Below are 13,902 nucleotides of genomic sequence, written 5' to 3'. Positions count from 1 at the left end.
TCTTTAGAGTCCTTAATCTTTTTCTTTAAAACAAATGAGAACATATGAAAAACTTTTTTTGATATGAACCGTAAATGAGAAAACAAACGAAAACATTTGAAAACAATATCTGTTAATAAATTAAAAAAGGTTAAAACATTGTGAATCGATCAGACGATCAACCAACCAATCAGTTAGACAATCAGTTGATCAATCAATCAATCAAAATCGTTAGTAAACAATTTGCCATCTTTTATAGTAATCTTCGTTTTTTTATACTTTGGAAACTCTAGCCAGTTCAATTTAGGATTCATATTATTTTCAATATCATTACTTTCTGAACATGAACCAAGATCTTCCTCTGAAGAAGTATCTCCAAAAAATGACGACTCATTAATTAGGTCAAAGTTTCCGGTCAGCAGTTGACCTACTTTACACAAATCCGGGACTGAATCTGATTTGTTGATTGGCTGGAGGGCTGGGAGTTTTTCATTGGAATTGTTACTGGATGTGGATTGAGGAATATGTAGATCCATTGTGCTGTACGCTAGATCTGATGGCGAGGGTGAGTAGAAGTCACCCTCATCATCGTTATTATTATATTTGTCGGCGTTTTTGTTGGTTGAGCTGTTGAAATTATTAACTTTATCTCCGTATGAGAATGTATCAGCATGAAAATTATCGTTTCTGTTATAATTACCGTAATTATTGACACAATTATTACTATTGTTGTTGTTATTGAAATAATATCTGTTGGATGGTTGGTTCATTCTTCTCTTTTGGCTTGTGACATCATCGGTTATTTTCATTAAATTATTTCTTTGGTAACAATTAGCTGATGATAAAGATGACGGCACCGAAGATGATGATGATAAGGTGTTTCTACTACTTTCACTTTCGGTTTTTTTGCGAAAATTAAATTTTTTCTTACTGGTAAAATACGGAAAACCGATTGGCGTTTTAAAAACTGCGCCAGATATATTTTCAAACTTGTCATTTGTTGATTTAATTTTTTCATTGTTAACATCCTCATCCTTATCATGCGTTAGTGAGAATGACGTCAACGCTTGAATGCGAGGTGATTGGATGGTATAATTGGTGCTGCTATTTTTAGCGTTTCTGTTGGAATTACCAGCAATGTAGGAAGAAACTTGTGGAGATGTTTGACGATTGCTGAGTTCATTTTGGTAGCTGTTAGCAGCTGGAAAATTGTCTCTAATTGGTGGCATTACATTGATGGATTTGTTGTATTCAAAATCTGAAAGATCTGGCTTCAATCTCTTGAAAGCTGGCATGTTTCCATTTTTTCTCTTTAAATCTTCCATGGCTATTTCATATTGATTCTGAGTTCTTAATTCCGATTTTTTGACTTTATTTGTTTGCACTGTGCTGGGAGTTTTTGTTACATGAAATGTGTTAGTGCTGTCTCTTCTAACTACTAGCGCAGAGCCAAAATTTGGCTTGAAGGTGAGAGAAATATCAAAGCCAACCCAGTCTTGGCTGATGTAGTAACCTAGTATATCACCAGAATCAGCTGACTGCACCACGGAAAATTGCTGAGTCCACGTGTTACCAGGAATCTCCATCAGATGTGAATCCTTAATTTTAGCTTTACACAAGATGGCGTTATCTGGACCCCCTACTAGCAGGATGCAAGTGTGTGAATTGCCTGTTGAAGATTTAGTTTTTAACTGTTCAGCATTCAGTAACGTAACACGAGCTGTTAGCTCTGCTTTGTTGCTGTTGCTTGTTGAGTTCTGTGTTATTTTGAAATCATACTTTGGAAGTGCTTTCACGATGTCTTGTAAGGTGTTGCCGAATGGGGGCTGTCGGTTGATCATCAGTTCTAAATTTCTGGGATTTGTGTTTAATATAGATTCGAAAGATGTAACTCCAGAGTTGACAAGTGCTGTCGCCATCACGAGACCTATTCCACTGATCTGCTTGGAAACGTATTTTGAACTTTCCCAAAGTTTTGTTTTGATACATTTGTTAAGTAGGACAGAGTTGAGTAGAAGATTGAAGTGAGGCTTGCACCAGACCACCTCAACCAAACATCTGCTAATCCGACCTGCTGATCTGAGGATCTTGTTTGTGTCTTGTTGCAGTGCAAAATCATGGAGAGGTAGGCAGCCCAGCAATGTTTGCAGCAAGCAGTTGACTTTCATTACATTCGTTTTCACCTTCTCTGGCATTGGAAACCTGATTGTCATTTTACTTTTGTGCTTGTTCAGATCATTAAGGACTCTTCTTTCATTCACTCTAAGGGTAATATCTTTAAATTCTTCACTGCTGCAGAATACATTGAACAGCTGCTCAAAACTTTCTGAGCCAGTGAGTGTGAAAAAATTTTTCATGGTGTCAAATGCAACGCAATAACGAGCCATCAACCTGCCATTACTTGTGGAGTTGAGCTCAGAACAGTCACCATCCAATGATATCAACTTCAAACTGGCCAACTTGTTGAGGTTTGTCAGGCAAATGTCTTGAACTTTCTTCTCCACCTGGTCCATATTCTTACCTAATCCCACGTCATAATGTTTCGGATTCTTATTCATCCTGATGTAGAGGAAAGATGATTTAATCCACTCGTGAGCAACCATCACATTCGTTATAGTTCTCAAGACGATTTCGGCATTCAAGTGTTCTATGAGATGAAGGTGCAACGTGCTTTCAACCAGCTGGGTGCCATTCAGCAGTGATTCATACTTGGACTTCATGCTGTTTTGAGTCATGATGACAGCCGTTGCCGACGTGTCGAACTGTGGCCGACCTGCTCTGCCAATCATCTGCAAGACTTGACTCTCTGTGTACTCCTGAAACGTTCCCATGACATAATGCTCTGTTGATTTGACGATGACAAGATGAGCTGGTAGGTTGACACCCATAGCAAGAGTGCTTGTTGAAACGAGGACAGCCAGGAAGCTAAGAGAAAATAACTCTTCAACTAATTTTCTATCGTTTAGATCCAGGCCTGCATGGTGATAAGCTATTCCTGAGACTACTAATTCTCCAAGTTTTGAGTCTTTAAATTCACTAGAAATTCGTCTCAGTTTCTGTTTTTGTTCATTTTGAAAGATAAATTTTGTTTCTTTGACCAAAGTTGTAGCAGTTTGTACAGTGCCTTTTCTAGTTGAACAAAAAATAAGAGTAGGCTTCATTTCAGAGTATGTCTCCAAAATGTTTGGAATCCTGTAGTTCAACAACAGATCAAACTTGAAAGCAGAAGTTGTGCTCGATTTATTGAAACCCAGAACAACTTTCTTCAGTGGAACTGGCCTCTGATCTTCACTCATCTTGTAGTAAAGTGCAGGGTTCCCCTTGCTTCCAAGCCATGCAGCTATATCGTCAATGTTAGGAATGGTAGCAGAAACAGCAATGAATCTCAAATTTTGATTGCAATCAGTGAAGTTGGCTGCAGTTTCTTCTGCAGGCCTGTTGAAGAGGTGAAGGGTCTTCATCCTGTTGACTACTGCTTCTAGAGTTGCTCCCCTGGTATCATCATTGATAGTGTGCACTTCATCTATGAGGAACAGTTTAACAAGTTGAACAAATGATCGGTTTTCCCTCCATCTTCTCGTCATAAAATCCCATTTCTCTGGTGTTGTTAGTATCACATGGACTCCTCTCAGTTCTGAGTAATCTTCAATTTCTGAGTCGCCTGTCAGTTCACAGCAGTTCAAACCAAGCGGGGATAACTTTGCTTGCCACTCATTAAACTTTTCACTAACAAGTGCCTTTATAGGCGCCATATAGACAATTTTAAAATTAGAAATCTGTCTTGATTCTTTCAAAAGAATCAACCTCACAATGGCCAGTTCAAATATTACTGTTTTACCTGATCCAGTTGGGGCAGAAATGACCAAAGGTTCATCTTTATACAGAGCATGATCAAATATTTCTGACTGCAAGTAATTGAAATTACTGAAATTGAAAATATGTCTGAACTTTTTAGGGATTTCTGACACAGATCTGAAGTTTTCCCTGTTAGAATTTGAGTGTTCTACAGCCAAGTTTTTTTGTTCGACAGGAGTGCTAAATTTTGTTGATACATTTTCATCTGTGTTGTTGTTGTTGTTCAAAAAGCTGTCATTGATATCTAATGAGTGATGAGAATTTTCTGTGCAAATAGTTGAGTTTTCAGGCAAAAAGGTTGAAAAATTTTGTTCAACATTACTTTTGTTGAAATTCTGAATTGGATTTGTTGAATTATAACAGAATCTACTAGATTTTGAATAAATTTGATGTTGTTTAGTTCTGTAATCTTGATCCTCATCATCATCCTGAGCTTTCATATCAAATTCACTCAAATCACTTTCAGATTTATCATCTCTGTAATGTGAATTGTCATCATTTTTAACAAATTCATGGTTATCAACAAATTTATTCGCTTTAAAATCATGAAAATTAGACAAATATGAGTTTGATACAATCTTGTCAACCGAATTACCCATATTAGAATTAGATGAGTTGAGAGAATTTAGATAACTAGGTTTTGGAAATGTGAAATCATTAAAATCATCAAATTTGAAGAAACTTTTTGTGAAAGTACTTGAATTGTAATTGTGAGTACTAGGTTGAGGATTATTTCTGTATGAAACATCATAGTCACCATCCTTTCTCACATTAAAAACATCATTAACATAACATTGAAAATTAGGTACATCATCTTTTTGCTCTAAAAAATCATTTTTTACGATTTTCTGACTGATGTAATTATTTTTATTAAAAATAGAAGGATCAAAACAACCAGGAAATGATGAATTTGAGAAAGAATTAACAGCTGAATCTTCCTTATTAGCAGATATAGTTTGATGATCAACAAAATTCTGGAAAAACGGTGAAGAAACGACATTGCTACGGCGACCTTCGTTTTGTAAACTTTTGCCAGATTTTGAATTCGAATCCCCACTGAAAATTTGCGACAATGGTATTTCCCCAACTGGAGCTGACGGAACAGAATCGAATTTAAAATTTTTCGTCTTTCCAACAGCATTTTGAAAATTAATCTTTTCGGAATACTCGTTGCAATTCTCAAAATTATTAAAATTAAAAATTTCATTTTTTGCCTGATCAGTCGAAGATAGGCCAAAAGAAAAATTCGGACTTTTAACGTCATGGTGAGAATTTTTGAAAAAATGGCTACTTTTATGTCCAGGCAACTTAAATGCATCAAACTCATCAAAAAAACTCATTTTTCATCACTAAAATGTGTCTAGATGAACATTTTAAAGTACATTTTAAATAAAATGGAAGTATTAAAATCGGATTCAAATAACGAAACTTAGCAGACGGCCATTGAACAATTAAACTTTTAAAGCACTTCATTTAAAAAAAATTTCGTAACTAAAAATTCATTCATAATTGTTACGAATAGAGATTTAAAAACACATTTGAAGCAATTATATATGTATAACAAAATTAAAAACATTATTATAAAATGGCATGAGTATGTGAACAATATAACTACCACCAGGTATAATATAACATGCTGTATATGAACACACACATACAAACATACACACATACAAAAACATACAAACACATGTGAACCTACGGACATACAAAGTAATATACAGAGAAACAGACATGCATACGCAAATATAGATCAAATTAATGTAAAATGAAATCACAATTCGGGCCACTGATTTAATTCTTCTTCATTTGGCTTAAACGTCCAAAAGTTGAGGTATTTCTTTTTAAAAAGTTTTCCAGATCAGAGTTATGTGGAATGTGCTCAATATCGAATTGAGAATTTTTAACTTCAGGAAGTTTTGGTGGCTTAAATGAATTATAACTCAACACTTCATCAGCCACATCATCTTTGCCATCTGATGAAAATCTGTTCAACTTATCTGTAAGGCTGCAATATTTATCAAAAATATTATCCATTTTAGTTATCAGACCATCAATTTTCTTTATAGTTTCTATATATGGAGCTTTGAAATCTGAAAATTTTTCATCATTTTCTTGGTTCAATTTTTCAAAATAACTCTTCACAATGGACACCACATTCGCTTCATTTTGCTTAATTTTAGATCTATTTTCTCTGTGCAGCAGTTCTCCATTTTTAATAATTGTCTCAATTTCGTCTTTTTTACTAGCAGAAATGACTCTATGATGAGAACATTCATTTTTAAGGTCAATCAACTTCTCAAGAGCTTTTTTTGTTTTGGAAGTGGAGGCAGGCGTAGTTAAATCATCGCCGGGAATAAAGACCGGTGACGAATTACAATCACTCCTAAGATCAACTGCTATTCTGTCACGATCCGATGTTATCAATGGACTACTAGTGTCCATTTCTCTCTTCAAGCTTTTTAAACGCCTTCCATCCATTTCTTTCGATTATTTATCAATCTGTAAAAAAAATTTATTCGCTTTTTGTTAAGTTAATTAAATTTTTAATAATATAATTTTATTTAAACAGTTTATGGGAAGGAAGTTTAATTAAATATTGATACAATACAATCGAAAAACGAAAGTTGATTGACAAGAATTTTTGAAATTTTCCAAACTCTATTTATAAATAGCGAGTAAAATATATATATATATATATATATATATATATATATATATATATATATATATATATATATATATATATATATATATTGGTAATATGTTATAAACCAAGGCGAGGCCAATTTTCCAATATGCAATACTTTCTTATGGGTTGAAGCAGGGATATGCAAAGAACCTCAATTTTTCAACTTTTAATTATTTTCGGTAATGTCAATTTTATTTTTTAAATGTATACCAAATAAAAGTAATTTATTACAACATTGAAGAACAATTAAAAAACAATTAAAATTTTAACATTTTGAATAAAAGCAGTATTCCGAAATTAGTAAATATACGATCGTAACTTTTGACTCATCCTTCAAATCCCCTCCGAAGGTAAGCTCCTTGTTCGACTGTTAAAAGTGAACGAAGGCCGTTATATTTATTCTAGTTATGTGAACCTGACTAATTAAAAAACATCAAATAAAACTTATAAAATAGGATGGGTAATTCGTAGCGAAATCGTTGGAGGAAATGACGTCATGTTAACAGTAGTTATTTTACAGTTAATAATGTTGTATTAACACATTCAAATTGTACGATTGTGTTATGGTGTAGTCTCAAATTATCATGAATTCTTTTAGAAAAATTTAAACTTTTTACTATATACTAGTTACTTTTATCAACAATTTAAAAAAAATTCAATTTGATTTCATCGCGATATCGATGATGATGATTGTGACCTGACTGATTAAAAAGCATTAAAAAAATTTTTTAAATAGGATGGAGAATTTGTTATATTGGGATGTTCGTATGTAAAGCGAGCAAAATCTTAATATCAAAGCGCTTATAAATCTAAGCATATTGGCTCAGCTTGGCTCGGCTTGGTGTTTGTCGTTTGTATTTGCTTCACATCAACACACACACACACACACACGCACACACACACACACACACACATACACACACACACACAAAATTAAATTTTATTTTTGTCGTCGCCTTTAACTTTACCTTTTAGAACAATCTTTCTAATAATGTCTATTTATTTATTTGTAAAATGCTGACTGGTTTCTAGTTTTTTTTTTAATTTGGTTATATAATTTTTGGAATTTCTTGATTTACTTTGTATATATGCACGTATAAATAATTTGTTTGGTATGTTGATTTAGTCATTATGTTATGCTGTGAACTGTTCTTACTAAATGTTCATGTTACGTGATTTATTATCCTTCGAGAACTTCTAAGGAGTGTGTATGATAATAATAATAATGGATAATAATTATTTTTTATCGGTCGATATTTAGTTATATTTGTTTGTTTAAAATTCGAATCATTTAAAACATTGACCTTTTTAAAATTTTAATTAACCGTCACTTTTAATTTTTGAATGAATTCAGATAAAAGCAACTATTGTGTTTTTCTTTCTTTACTAAAATCTCAAAATTGTTTGTAGATCTGTACGGTTGATTGTTTGTTTAATTGATTAATTAATTGATTGATTTACATTGATTCATTCGTTCGTTCAGACATGCATTAAGGAGTTTGAGGAAAAGATATTAACGCTGAATGCAAAGAAGAATGGGAATGAATTGATGGAAGATAAGGACATACTGATGGGCTAGTCTCAGTGGGATGAGTGAATGAATGAGTGAACGAATGATTGATTGATTGATTGATATATTATGAATGAATTGTTGGATGGAATCAATGAAAGATTGAATGAATGAATGAATGAATGAATGAATGAATGAATGAATGAATGAATGAAGGAATGAGTGAACGAATGAGTGAACGAATGATTGATTGATTGATTGTCAGTCAGTCAATCAATCAATAAATCCTAGAGAAACACACACACACACACGCACGCACACGCACACACACACAGGTTTTTACATGATGATTTCAATTTTTGAAATAAATTTTTGTACATTTATTTGTTTAAAAATCTTTATTTACGAGAATATTTGTAACAAATTATTGATAAAATCACCAGCGTTGAACAAACTTATAAGTTAAAAAAATCAAATGAATGAATGAATGAATGAATGAATGAATGAACAGAAGAACGACTTTATGAATCATGAATCAGTAAATTAATCAATCAATTAATCAATCAATCAATCAATCAATCAACCAACCAACCAATCGATCAATCAGCCTAAAAAATGAATCAAGAAAATTAAAATTTTTCAAACTTTGCACATTGTAAACAAGTTAATATAAATTAAAAAAAAGGAAACACATAAATATAAACACACGCATACACACAGATAAATGTATTTTGGAGATAAAATCATTCAATTACTTATATGATGAAAGGAGAAAAAGGTAAATAAAATAAAAGATTATACATTTGAATAGACATAATAATGTTATAACGGCAGTTTATAAAGTAAACACACACACAAACACACACACAAACAAACAAGTACACACAAACACACACACACACAGGCAAACGCCTACAAATATGTATATAAAGTTTACAAATTTTTATAATGAATTGTCCAAGCAAAGTTATATGAAAGCAACATTTAACCGATCAATCTCTCCCTATCTCTCTCTTTCTCTCTCTCTCTGTATATATATATATATTTATATATATATATATATATATATATATATATATATACACACATATATTTATTCATTTAAAATATAAAATGATAAATGTTAAAAGTTTGAATATTAATCACATCACTGGTAAAATTTATAAAACGATTTATTTGCTTCACTCATTCATTCATTCATTCTTTCATTCATTCATCCACCCACTCATTTATATATATATATATATATATATATATATATATATATATATATATATACAATGTCATTTATCATTCTGTCAATCAACAATAAAAAACTGGCTATATATAAAATGAACATATATATGTATATACATATAAATATGTATATAAATCAACTTCTTCATCATTACCATCATCGTCATCGTTGCTATCATCATCATCACCGCCACCACCAACATCATCATCACCACCACCACCAACATCATCATCACCACCACCACCACCAACATCATCATCATCGTCGTCGTCATCATTAACTGCAGGGAGGTGAATGAATACTTAACGTCAGGCAGTACATGAAGACCACTCCTCTTAAACTGTCACAACACTCGGGTAACTATTACCATCACCACCAGCGCCACCACCACCACCGCCACCACCACCACCACCACCATCTTCATCATCATCGTCGTCGCGCTTTTTATTAATACTATCATCATAATCATCATCATTTTCATTTTTATCCACGTCATTAACACAATCTTTCTTCTTCTTCTTCCTCCTCATTTTATTACCACCATCGTCATCATCATCGTCCCCATCGTGGCGACCTGCCACGACCTTGACCTTGTCAATGGGTGAGACTATTTTTAGATGATCGGGTTTTCCGCAGCTCGAAGCATTGCCATTGGTCAGAGCACTAAGCATAGAACTATTATCGTCGACCGAGCCGATGTAGAATTTTGCCTTCAAAGATTCTTTGCTGTTGCTGTTCTTGATGACGTTGTTGTCTCCCATGATGACGTCACTGATGACGCTGTTATTGTTGTTGATGATGGCGGTGGTTATTTTTGGATTTTGCCTAGGTGGCGATGGTGGTGGTTCAATTGAAATTTTTAAATCTTGCTGCAACGCAGGCGCTAGGTCATTTGATGCCAGATCAATTAGAATATCGTCATTGTCGTTGACGTCATCACCTCTGGTGATGACGTCACGGTCGTCGGGTTTTTTAGTCTTTGGTCGGCCATGTTGTTTTTTGTGTTGCTGTTGTTGTTCAAGTGATAACTGCTGATGAAGACGCTGAAATTGATCGTCAAAAAATTGTTGTTGTGGTTGTTGTTGTTGTGATTGATGCTGTTGTATTGCCCCATACGTTTTGGGATGATGATGATGATGGTGGTGGTGTTGTGATGGTGATGATGTGGACGGAGAGTGAGAGTGAACAACCGCGTTGATGATGCCGTTCTCAAATGTCAGACCTTGGAGTTGCAATGTTTGTATGTATGTATGTTTGTTTGTTTGTTTGTCATCATCACCATCATCAACTCTAACATCATCATCCTATCTTATCATTCGCCATCACCTTTTAACCACCCCTTCAACATCATCATCATCATCATCATCAACAACAACCTCTTCCTCCAGCAGCAGCAGCAGTAGCAGTCGGAGCAGCGGCCTCATCATCCTCATCGTCACCGATCAGAAGATCGTCATCATCGTCGTCGTCATCAGTTCTTCCTCTCAGCAGAGCGGTTCTCTCATCGCCATCATCACGGACATGTGAATCGAGGTCGTCGTCGTCGTAATCGCCGTCGCGTGACCTCGACCTTGAACCTTGACCCTTCGCCTTCTTGCTTGACCTCGGTCCTCTCCTGCTGAGGTCGGCCTGTCTCTTGCACAGAGGGCACTCCTGCTTGCTCTTTATCAACCAGGGGTCAACGCACTTGCAATGGAATGCTGATAATGATCGCGGCGGTGATGATGATGATGATGGTCATGGTGATAAAAAAAACATTGTTTCGTTTCACCGAATGTATCATCACTACCATCATCATCATTACCCTCACCACCATCGCCATCATCATCATCATCATCACCATCACCACCATCATCATCATCATACTGACCATGTCCGCAGGTTAGAACCCTCAGCTTGTCACCATCCAGGTACTCGTCTAGGCAAATGACGCACGACTCATATTCATCACCTGGTCATTACGTCATCATTACGTCATTCTTATCATCATCATCATCATTGTCATCATCATCACTATCATCATCATTATCATCATCATCACAATTACCTTCACTATCATCATCACTATCATCATCACCACCACAATCATCATCATCACCTACCTTTAGAATACACATGAACGGGAAACCATCTCAGCCGCCATCTTGCCAAGATGGCCGCCCTGGCCTTGTACAGCCGGTAGCAACCGTACATGCCCTGCCATTGTTGATGAAGTTACTATCAATCAATCAGTTAACCACTCCTACCAACCAACCAATCAATCAATCAATCAATCAATCAATCAATCAACCAACCAATCAATCAATCAATCAATCAATCAACCAGCCAACCGACCAATGAGAGTATAAGAGCGCTAAGGACCGACAGGCACAAGGTCCCCAATAATATGAGGACGAGTTCGTTGACACCGCTGTAATCTTTGTATATAACTGTTGTTACGCTGTGTGTGTGTGTGGATGTGTGTGTACGTCTGTGTGTGCGTGTGCGTTTGCGTGCATGTGTATGTGTGTGTCACGTTTGATTCATTATGGTAGTTAAAAATTAAAGCAATGACAAATTCATTATATACCATTGTCATCAGTACATTTCAACAGCATCATCGTCATCGTCGTCATCATCATCATCATCATCATTCTCATGGTCATCTTAAAATTATTGGTCCCCATTGGTCTAAATCATCACAACAACAACGACAACACATTAACAACAACAACAACAACAACACATTAGCAACACGACAACAACACATTAACAACAACAACACATTAACAACAACAACAACACATTAGCAACACAACAACAACACATTAACAACAACAGCAACAGCAACAATGCAACAACGACAGCAAAATGAAAAAATTAACTTGTTCATGCTAGCGTATAGAACTAATATGGAGTAGCTTTCATTGGATACCATAGTTGATGGAATATCAACTGATACATTTGTTTCTATTGAGGTTAAAGGTTAAAAGTTACTCTACCCTCTGTGCTTGCTTCAGAGGTTTCAACAACAAACATTGTTGTGACGATGTTGATCGTTATCATCATCACCACCAACACCATCATGATCATCATCATTACAACCATTACCATCACTACTATCAACATTTTAACAATCATCATCATTACAAGCGCCACCACCATCATCATCACAAGCGCCATCATCATCATCATAATCATGATTATCATCATCATCATAATCATCATCATCATCATCATCATCATGACTTACTCTTCATGTAATTTTCGTCCTTGTACTTGCCAGCGAGGGCATAGTCTTTATCGTCGAGCTTGCGATTCAGTAGAATGACAGCCGAGTAGCCAGCATTCTCCAAATTCCTAACCTACAGCAGTTATGATGATGATGATGACGTTGGGAGATCATTATCATCATTGTATTATCATCACTAGCCAACCAGCCAACCAACCTCAAATCAACCAACCTCAAATCAACCAGCCAGCCAGCCAACCAACCAGCCAATCAACTAACTTGCTCTGGCAAGCACGAAGAGTTCAACTCGACGAGGGCAAACCACAGGCTACTTGTAAATGGAGGTGGTGTTGGGACTGTTGAACATGGGTCATCTGAGTGCACCAATTTGTGATGACCCTATGAGAAGAATAATAATAATTTTAATCGTCGTAACAATCGTGTAGAAATTTAGAATAACTATTTTAACTTTACTTTTGTTTTTCGTTGTATATATTTGCATATTTATTAAATGAGGCCATATAAATTTTTAGTTTGAGCTCTTAAATAGTGTCATGTTATGTTATAACCACTATTATTATCCCCCTAAAATTTGTAAAAAATTTACAAATATGATGGTCAAATGAATCAATCACCACACCAATGAAACAAACCCTAATTCCAGAGTTAGGGAATGAGGGCCCCACACTAGTTGGGTAGTCGTTCATGGATTCCAGCACATCACTGACTCTATTGTCCAGCTGTTCAGATTTTATTAGTAAGTTAGTAGAAAAAAAAGAAATTTATTCAAAGTGACTTATAAAATTTATTTCTTTATTATTATTTTATAAATTTATTAATTATTATTATGGAATATATTGGGGAATTAGGAGAATAAAAATTATGTTTAATATTATTTATAATAATTGATATTATAAATTATATTAATATTATAATTTATTTTAATAAAATTGTTTTTTTCCCTAATCCACTAACAATGTAAATAGATCCAGTGGCCAAAGTTAGGATATCGCAACAAATGATCAAAAAGATGAAATAACCCATTAAATTTTTACCCATTTTTATTTCAAAATTATTCTTATTAATTTTTTCACAATTATTAACGCTAAATCAGGGAAGTCAGTTTATTAATTTAGTTTAATTTTTAATTTAATAATAAACTCATGACAGCAAAGAAAGAGACAAATTAATTACGAAAAAAAAAATTTAAATAAATTGAAAATCATTGATCCGTAGCAGGCAGACTATTTCACTAAATTTTAGCAAATAACGCCTTTTTAACATTTATTTCCTTAAAATTCTTATTTAAAAGTAAATTTTACTTATATAAATGATAATTTTGATAAATTTTCGATTAGTTTCTTGCTCTTTTTAGCTGAGTTTTTAGGAGGTTAATTATTACTTTAAAGATAAACTTT

The 13,902-nt window shown here is 34.3% G+C and overlaps 4 protein-coding genes across 4 annotated transcripts; all 4 read right to left on the bottom strand.

Annotated features, from left to right (window-relative positions):
• Positions 1–1,442: 1,442 nt before the first annotated feature.
• HELRODRAFT_83911 (hypothetical protein) lies at positions 1,443–3,440 on the bottom strand (the record flags this gene model as incomplete). The annotated part of the gene is made up of 3 exons (XM_009023788.1): positions 1,443–2,393; positions 2,511–2,920; positions 3,017–3,440. Coding segments are annotated over 3 exons (1,785 nt in total), but the record flags the coding sequence as incomplete, so codon positions are not given.
• Positions 3,438–3,980, bottom strand: HELRODRAFT_151832 (hypothetical protein; the record flags this gene model as incomplete). The annotated part of the gene is made up of 1 exon (XM_009023919.1): positions 3,438–3,980. A coding segment is annotated over one exon (543 nt), but the record flags the coding sequence as incomplete, so codon positions are not given.
• A 1,648-nt stretch (positions 3,981–5,628) lies between these two features.
• On the bottom strand, positions 5,629–6,279 carry HELRODRAFT_176583 (hypothetical protein; the record flags this gene model as incomplete). Its single annotated transcript, XM_009023918.1, has 1 exon — positions 5,629–6,279. One exon carries the CDS (start codon positions 6,277–6,279, stop codon positions 5,629–5,631), a length of 651 nt encoding a protein of 216 aa, XP_009022166.1.
• A 3,329-nt stretch (positions 6,280–9,608) lies between these two features.
• HELRODRAFT_192806 (hypothetical protein) lies at positions 9,609–13,902 on the bottom strand (the record flags this gene model as incomplete). Its single annotated transcript, XM_009023917.1, has 11 exons — positions 13,460–13,902; positions 13,138–13,224; positions 12,764–12,883; positions 12,506–12,617; positions 12,138–12,222; positions 11,608–11,713; positions 11,376–11,469; positions 11,144–11,224; positions 10,650–10,973; positions 10,464–10,495; positions 9,609–10,316 (listed from the first exon to the last, which is right to left on the bottom strand). The coding sequence occupies exons 1-11, from the start codon at positions 13,541–13,543 to the stop codon at positions 9,609–9,611; spliced, it is 1,833 nt and encodes a 610-aa protein (XP_009022165.1). The 5' UTR covers positions 13,544–13,902.

This window comes from Helobdella robusta, assembly GCF_000326865.2.
Source record: "Helobdella robusta unplaced genomic scaffold HELROscaffold_38, whole genome shotgun sequence".
Lineage (NCBI taxonomy): Eukaryota > Metazoa > Annelida > Clitellata > Rhynchobdellida > Glossiphoniidae > Helobdella > Helobdella robusta.
The sequence above is the reverse complement of the archived record's forward strand: the minus strand, read 5'-3'. Positions and strand labels throughout refer to the sequence as shown.